General features: G+C 38.9%; 1 protein-coding gene across 1 annotated transcript; it reads left to right on the top strand.

Moving 5' to 3' along the window:
- The first annotated feature begins 5,091 nt into the window (after positions 1-5,091).
- Positions 5,092-8,019, top strand: ckmb (creatine kinase, muscle b). The gene is made up of 6 exons (XM_055196497.2): positions 5,092-5,250; positions 6,195-6,404; positions 6,519-6,806; positions 6,896-7,191; positions 7,279-7,468; positions 7,561-8,019. The coding sequence occupies exons 2-6, from the start codon at positions 6,215-6,217 to the stop codon at positions 7,737-7,739; spliced, it is 1,143 nt and encodes a 380-aa protein (XP_055052472.1). The 5' UTR covers positions 5,092-5,250; positions 6,195-6,214; the 3' UTR covers positions 7,740-8,019.
- The last annotated feature ends 1,278 nt before the right edge of the window (positions 8,020-9,297 follow it).

The following is a 9,297-nucleotide window of genomic DNA, read 5'->3' as shown; positions in this document are numbered from 1 at the left end:
TTCAGCTGCTACAGACTGATGCCGAATAAGGGCAGCTTGGCCTGGACTAAATGTGACAGGGTCGATAGAAGCACAAAAAACTTCTCTGTTTCTCGGTCACTACCTCCGTTATATTTGCCGAGGCACACCTGTTTGTGTGGTGTGACTGGCTTCAGTTTGTAAGCAAAGTAACTGGTTTCAAAAACTGCACATCAGTTTCCTAACAAATTCATAAACCATCAGTATCATTATCATCCCACAGCAACCACAAATTAGTTAGATCCTGAACACAATGGGTTCTCAAAACTAATGAAGGTAGCTTATAAAGACATATCAGTGCTACAGAAAACCAACTGTGCCTGAAAATGTGAATAATTTGAATTTCACAGTGAAATATGGTCATACGTAGTAAAACCATGTGGTTTTCAAGGAATAATCTTTATTCTAATCCTACATACTATAGACTAGATGGACAGATAAAGATACTTTTTTTTAAATATATATTGATGTTTTAAAGGTGCAGTGTGTAAATTTTAGCGGCATCTAGTGGTGAGGTTGCAAATTGCAACCAATGGCTCAGTCCACTGTTCATCCCTTTCTTTTGAAACACATAGAGAAGCTACGGTAACTGCCACTGGACAAACATGTCCTCGTCGGAGACAACTTATTAAAAAAAATGTCCGTTAAGAGCTTCTGTAGAAAAATGGCGGCACAAAATGGCGACTTCCATGTAAGGGGACCCTCGGTGCATGTAGATAAAAAGGTCTCGTTCTAAGGTAATAAACACATAACGGTTCATTATGAAAGGTCTTTATACACCCCTAATAATATAGTTTTGTTTATTATTTTGCATTTCTGTCAAGAGATCCTTCTAAAAATACACACTGCACCTTTAAATAAATTGCAGCAGTTTTGGTCTAAGCAGACAGGTGTTTATGAGAGCGCTGTGCTAAGCATAGAATGCATTAGCATAACTGTGTAAAGCCCCTTTGCAAGCCAGGTGACATTACAGCTGTTAAACGAAAGCAGTTATGTTGCTTTCAAGGATTATCTCCGTTATCACATTTAATAAAGTCTATTATAACTCATATAAAGTCTATTAAATGTACAGATGTTAGATGTAATGTATACAGAGACACCAAAATGTCAGCCTGTGGACCTCTCTGATTTAAATACTCAATGACCTTTACACTGACGGTAAAAGGACAGAGAGAACATACAGTACCTTGCAACTTATCAGTGACACATACAGTTTTCCAGCAATGTTTATATACCTTTAGATCTACAGACCTTGCATCTCTGTACTGAAATACACATCACATTTGGACTTCAAACCTTTATTTGATAAGTGTGATGATGGTCACTCTGAGGGCAGAGGTCAATGAACAGGCAGAGGGAGGGATAGGTGGATGGTCTCAAAACTGAGTCAGTGCAATTCAATCTGGTAAAATGGAACAGGGAAAGAGAAAACCTTGCAACCTAGCACTAAACATAGTGCCTGTAGCACAAGCACGCAGATTTTCACATCAAACACTTGCATCACAGTGGCAAATGAAAGTTCAGTATTTAGATATAAGGTCATAAATGGTCATACCAGTATGGGGTTTTCAATGGATATTCTTAAATTGCTATCCCTAATCCTACCAGACCACACTAGACTTAATGTGTAGATGGATATCTTTGTTTTTAGTGATGCAAAGGGCAGAATGATCCAAATAAAAACTTTTACTTTTTGGGTGTAAGAGAAAATCTGTGGTTAAATTTTAATTTAACAAAATTAATAATTTATCTGATTATTCTACAATTTATCAAATGTATTATTATTACCATAATCACCATTATTATTATTATTACTTTTATTAATTTATTTTTTTATAGCTATTTCTGATACTAGTTCTCTTAGAACAAAACCGTTTCATTTGTATCTTATACACTCTTAATTCTGCTGGGCTACTTTGAACCCAATGCTGGGTTGTTTTAACTCATAGTTGAGTTAACAACAACCCAACGTGTGTTCTGTCCAATATTTACCCAGCGTTGGGTTAAAAATAATTCAGCAGAATTTAAAATGTACTAAATCTAGTACTGGGTCACCAATTATTAATCCTATTTCCACCAAGAAATAACTGCAGTATCAATCCGGCACCTTCATCATAAAATCATGGGGTACACATCTCACTCTACTTCTTACATAAGATCTGTTGGGTAATAACAGTTAGTAGTGTCGTGTTCCATTTGCATGAGCCCCATCAGCCTTGCAAAAGCTACAAAGTTCCCTGCATAATGCTAGCTTTTAAAACCTACAGAACAGCACAGTTTGTTTATTTGTGTCACTTATTTAAAGTATATATCAAACTATCATAAAATATGATGACCATCATATATCAAACAACCTTCATACATTTTAGCTAAATATATCTTCAGCCGACTGTAAAACAATGTGTAGACAGGCTACTGATGAGTACAAAAGTAAAATATCCAATTTGCAAGGCATCTATTGCCTTTGAATTATGGTTTCCTCAATTATTTTTTCCAGTCATTGACAAAATGACTGTTTTTAAAGTTGTATTAATTTTTAAAGTCTAAGGGGTGGTTTTCCTAGAATAAACCCAGGGTTTTATGTTTGAGCTGCCTTCATTTAAAAACATCTTATTGACATATCTTAACATATATCAGTGCTGTTGTTTTGTCTCAAGATGCACAGCTGTATTGTTTTTTGTAAGGTTTGTTTGTAAAAACTACTTAAATGTTCTAATATAAGTAAGGCACAGTCCTGGATTAATCTAAACCCTGTCTGGGAACCCACCCCCCAACAAAATTATTAATGTAACTTGTGTAGATAAATGGGCTTTATTTCTCCTGCAGAGATTTCAAAGGTCATGCCCTACACATGACGTTTAAAGAAGATGCCATGCCACCATAATTCCTCTACGTTCCTCCCTTCCCAACAGCTTCCTGAACTGAAGAAGTATGCATAGACTCATACAGACGTGATTCACTGCATGTAAACTGTGCTCTATGAAGAACAGCAGCTCTCACCCCCTAATCATTTTCCTAAAAGTCATATGTGTATGTGGTTATGAAACCAGGTGGTTTCTCAATTCAAGGAGACCCTTGCACACCCCTCTATCACTATGCATACTTTCTGCATTTCTTCTTTCATGCCATGTTAAGTTGTTCGATGCATGACTGCTAATTTGGCACAGACACTAGCTTGAGTTTTATTCCTCGCCTTGTTTAACCCTTCTCAATTCCCCACTCCACAGAGACATTGCAACTGAATGCTTTTTTGCACGTATGAGATAAATCCTCAAAACGTGAACTTTTGATGTACGATTTTGATCTTTGTGGTGTTTCGGGAAAACTAGTAAAGTAAAAACTGCAGGTTTAGAAACATGATCATGGTGGTCTGGCAGATTATCAAAGTGGGGCTAATGGCACAAGTAACTTTGTCACGTTGGGCCAGATAGGCAGAGCGCAACTCTGAAACTGGACCCTGAGTATTAATATAGAGTGGACTGGGGGATGGGGGTTGAGTTCTTTCCTCTTCCATCTGTCTGTACTGTATACAAACCTGTCCCTTCACTGGTGTTTTTTTCACCACAGGATTCCTGTACATTCCGGCCCACCTGTCATGTGGCCGGTCATATGGTCTTGATTCATTTCCCAGGGAGGACTCACTCATGAACAAATGGAAGCACACTTAAGGATTACCTAAGTACAGGAAAGTGTTGAATAAAATAAGCTGGTCAGGCCTACTTCTCGAAAAATCCAACAGACAGGGCCTAGACCCAGACTAAAATGCATGTTTGAGCGGCCTTCATTTTAAAACATTTTGCATTGACATATATTAACTTCATATCAATGCCATTGTTTTGTGTCAATATGCACACATGTATTGTTTTTTGTAAGGTTTGTAAAACTGACTTAAATGTCTTAATATAACTAAGGACTAGTCCTAGATTAATCTAAACCCTGTATTGGAAACTGCATGTCAGTTATAACATTTCTACAACACAACAGGTGACATTGCTAAAATAGGATTACATGTTAAAGAAACAATTCAGCAAAAATGCTAATTCTGTTATAGTTCAAATTCTTACAGTATTGTTAATTATATATATAGTACAAATAGCTCTTCATTTGACTTTAAGTTTGTGACTGCATGACTGAATTGTTGATGTTGATTGTTATAGTAATAGCAGATTATTTTCTTATCTCCATGGGTTACTGCAGCTATTTCAAATCATTATGTATTATGCAACATGAATTCTGCAAAACAACATATGGAAAATGAAAACAGAGACATGAAAACAGAGACATGCAATTACCAATAAAAGAGTCAAACATGCACATATTGTCATGCACATAACTAAAATTACATTCTTAAAAATATAAATAATTTACAGTGCGCATGCATCTGTGTTTGCCACTAGTGGCTGCCTCGCAGCTTCTCTCACGCAAAGTACATTGCAAAACATCCATTGCAATCTTCTAATTCACACCATTTAATCAGTAAACCATGACCAATATTTGTTTACTAACTAAATGATGCATAAACACCATTTCCTTGAAAATACAAACATGTACATACATGTTGCTCATATATTATTGTAGCACAGTTTGTGCTAAATACTGTATGTTTTAACCAACAATACCAAATGTAAGAGCTTATCAAAACCCCTGCCAGTGTCCCAAACGGGTCAAACCCCAGAGGGTTAATTTCTCTTGGCCTGGTTTGATTTCCCCCCGAAAAGTACAACATATTTATTATTAGTCAGTTACGTAGACATCTAGATGAATAATACATTTACGTTTTGCAGATGTTTGAGGATAAAAAAAATCTATTTTGATCTTTTTGATCTTTTGAGTGTACAGCCCCACAAAAGTAACTATTAAATCATTTAAACAACATGTTTAAACCTAAACAAAACTCTTGAAATGTGGAAATATGCTTCTGTGTTTTTCAGCAAGGCTTTTGAGGAGTTTATGTCACAGGCTCTGAACATGGGGAGACAGGCAACAGTGAAGGGGTGGAGACAGCTGTCTCCCCATCTCGGGTGTTGTGATGTAGGTTCTTTCCTTTTAGAACCTATCAAGGAGTGCAGCTGCCCAATGAGCTTCAAGCATGCATGAACCCAGCAACCAATGGGCAGCATTCATTGAAGTATATAAACCAAGGTCTGACATTTTGCAAAGCTGGGCAACCCCTACATTGGCTTTGGTGAACAGGATCTGATCCCAAGGACTGTTACCTTTTCTCCTGTGCAGGTAAATTCAACAATGGTTTAACATTTTGAAAAGGGTGGGAATGAGGCGTATGTGACAAAATATTAAAATCTTCAGCAAAGATAATAAGGATGAAATACTTTTAGTGCAGTGATACAAAGTTTGTTCCCAGATAAATAATTCAGATCTGATTTGACGTTAATGATGAAAGACCTTGTGCACAATATCTGGATTTTTCCTATATCTTCTGGAATTTTCATTCTATTTCGTAAAATCGGAATGCTAAAATGCTCAGCTTTATATTTATAAAGCCAAGGCTGGTAGGTCTCTAGAAAGCTTGTCCTTTACATAGACACCTGTTGTGAGTTTTCTGTGACGTTGGCACAAGGTCATGACATCTGGAGACCTTTAAAAAAGAATTTAAGTAATTGCAGTCTAGTTTTTAAATTTTTACATATTCAGCTAAGCATATAAGGGTACATTGTTGCAGTAACCATTTCTGCTAACAAATTTTTCACAAAACTCAGCAAAAGTCTATGGGCATGGACATAATACCAATTATGGGGCGAGGGTGTTAAGCTCCACCCCGAGCAGAAATTAGATAGGTGCATGTGCTATCTGCTGTGAGTGAAGGGGGTGTGTTTGGCAGCCATGCTAAAAATATGCATCAGACTGCAGATGATACAAGCATGCAAGCCATGCAACCACCACTCTGTGTGGAAATATGATGCATGGGTTTGACCCAGGCACATATTTTGTAACTAAGACAGCGAGGTCAGTTGGGACACAAAACATGGTATGCATTACCCTTGTCTGCAACTGTTGCCAACTTATCCTGGAATTTTGATTAATCTATCACTTCTTAATCTTTCATAGTAGTGTGAATAGCTCAGATCAAGCAATGTCAGCTAGAATTCAGTATTTGCACAAGATATATTAAAATAGTTGGTAGTTTGTCAAGTTGTTTTAACCGTTCTTTTGCACAGATTAACAGAAAAGTGCAACCATGACTAAGAACTGCAACAACGATTACAAGATGAAGTTCTCCTTGGAGGAGGAGTTCCCTGACCTTTCTCAGCACAACAACCACATGGCCAAGGTGCTGACTAAGGACATCTACAACAAACTCAGGAGCAAGTCTACTCCCAGTGGATTCACCTTGGATGACTGCATTCAGACCGGTGTGGACAACCCCGGTAAGCACAAGTGTACACATATGAAACACCAATCTTGGTGGCAATCTGTGTTAGTCATTGCAGATAGCACCATGAAGATATATTTGTAACACAACTGTTTGATTTTAACTCAAGGCCACCCCTTCATCATGACTGTCGGCTGTGTGGCTGGCGATGAGGAGTCCTACGAGTACTTCAAGGAGCTGTTCGACCCCATCATTTCCGACCGTCACGGTGGCTACAAGCCCACTGACAAGCACCATACCGATCTGAACTGGGAGAACCTGAAGGGTGGTGATGACCTTGACCCCAACTACGTTCTGAGCAGCCGCGTGCGTACCGGCCGTAGCATCAAGGGAATCACACTGCCACCACACAACAGCCGTGGTGAGCGCAGAGCTGTTGAGAAACTCTCCATTGAGGGTAAGTGTCGGACCTTCGAGGTCTGTAAAACATCTTGTGACAGAAGATTCATGCTACAAATAATAACATTTCCAATGTTCTCCACAAAGCTCTGAACAGCCTGGATGGTGAGTTCAAGGGCAAATACTACCCTCTGAAGGACATGACTGATAAGGAACAGGAGCAGCTTATTGCTGACCACTTCCTCTTTGACAAGCCCGTATCCCCACTGCTGCTGGCTGCCGGCATGGCCCGTGACTGGCCTGACGCAAGAGGCATCTGGCACAATGACAACAAGACCTTCCTTGTGTGGGTGAACGAGGAGGATCACCTGCGTGTCATTTCCATGCAGCAGGGCGGCAACATGAAGGAGGTCTTCAAGAGGTTCTGTGTTGGTCTGCAGAAGGTACATCCCCAAATTTCTCATACATTTACTGCACAGGCAACACTTGTGAATCTCATGCGATAAGGCCTTTGTTGTGGTGTATTACAGATTGAGGAGGTCTTCAAGAAGCACAACCACGGTTTCATGTGGAACGAGCATCTTGGTTTCATCCTCACCTGCCCCTCTAACTTGGGTACCGGCCTGCGCGGTGGCGTGCACGTCAAGCTGCCCAAACTCAGCACACATGCCAAATTCGACGAGATCCTGACCAGACTGCGTCTACAGAAGCGTGGCACAGGTAACCATGAGTTCGGTTGAAGAAGTCTAATATTGCACGTGTAGTTATCAGCATACACACAGTAATCATCTTTTCTTGCCCTTGTTATCCAGGTGGTGTGGACACCGCTTCCGTCGGAGGCGTGTTCGACATCTCCAACGCTGATCGTCTGGGCTCCTCTGAGGTTCAGCAGGTGCAGTTGGTGGTTGATGGTGTGAAGCTCATGGTTGAAATGGAAAAGAAACTGGAGAAGGGAGAGTCCATCGACGGCATGATCCCTGCCCAGAAGTAAAATGGGAAACATGGTTGTTTTTTTACTTATTCTTTTACGCCATCTGCCAAGCACATTCGCTTGATTTTTCCAAGAGACACTACACCTTGCTCCCGTTTTCCTACTTCCTTTCTTTCCTGTCGTCTTCTTTTTTTTCTTTCTATACTTCCTGTTATCTTTCTGTTCCTTCTGTAACATCCTGGGATCAAATGTCCACATAGCTAGCAAAGCCTGGCTATGTTGTATTCACCTAAATATTTTTGGTTGTACAAAGTTAATAAACGGCCCCATGTAACAATCACAGAGTGTTTATGTCGTTTAATTAATTCATCTCCAGACCTCACAGTCTATGCTCCACACACATGAACCTAACTATAGTCGGAAATTCGTTCATAAATTTTATTAACAAAACACCTAGTTGAGAACCTTCTTGTGTTTTGGGGTGTTTGCTTGTAAAAAGGTCCCCATTTTGAGCCCTGGCTGGGTCGAGAGGTCTTTCTTTTTTCAAGTCAAAAGTAAAAAATATGCAGGTTAAGTAAATTAGAAATGCCAAATTGCCCTTCACCAACGTGTATGGATCAACTTGTGTGTAGATGAACCGGTCCTTGCTATGAATATAGCCATAGATGCTGGAATAGTGAATAAATAAATAAATTCTTATTAAGAAAGAATTTAGCTGATCCTAACCAAGCATAAATTGTGAGCTTTACAAAAGTATACGGCTACTTGACATGCGAGTAGATTTTTGGACATGAAACACTGATTTGAGATCATGTTTTAGCTCATTTGTAACAAATGAAAATCTCCACCATCTGTTTACAACATAAAAATGCAGATTACTTTATGTATATCTTGATGTTTTTTGAGAAACACCTACTTTCCATAAAATATAAAACAAACCCTCAACTTCTTAATCATTATAATAAGTTGTATGTGCAATGTAAGAAGACAGTTTAAACATTAAGGGGCGGTTTCCCGGACAGGGCTTATCCTAGTCCCAGACTAAAATGCATGTTTGAGTTACTTTAATTTCAAAACACCTTGTACTGACATATCTTAACATATATAAGTGCCATTGTTTTGTCTCAACACCAGTATAGTTTTTTGTAAGGTTTGTTTGTTTGCCCCTATGGGGCGATTTCCTGGACAGGGATTAGATGAATCCAGGACTAGGCCTTAGTTATACTAGAATATTTAAGTAGTTTTTACAAACAAACCTTACAAAAATATTACTGGTGTGCATCTTGAGACAAAACAATGGAACTGATATATTTTAAGATGTCAATGTAAGCTGATTTCAGTAAGATATTCCAGCCATATATCAAAATTACCCCATGATTTACTTACCCTGAAGCCATCAAAAATAAATATGTCAATCTTCTTTCAGACGAACACATTTGGTGTTATTTTAGTAAATGTCCTTCTTAGCTTTATAGACCCTTTTACAGCCCAAGTGACCAAATAGCCTGCGCGCGCATTTTGGCAACAGAAGTGGTGTTGTTCCCCATCTACGTGTTAGCAACTCAGAACGTTTATTAAAACGGTTTCCCAGCATCAAAATGTCTGGTTGTTGTGTTTG

This window comes from Misgurnus anguillicaudatus, chromosome 24, assembly GCF_027580225.2.
Source record: "Misgurnus anguillicaudatus chromosome 24, ASM2758022v2, whole genome shotgun sequence".
Classification (NCBI taxonomy): domain Eukaryota; kingdom Metazoa; phylum Chordata; class Actinopteri; order Cypriniformes; family Cobitidae; genus Misgurnus; species Misgurnus anguillicaudatus.
The sequence above is the reverse complement of the archived record's forward strand: the minus strand, read 5'-3'. Positions and strand labels throughout refer to the sequence as shown.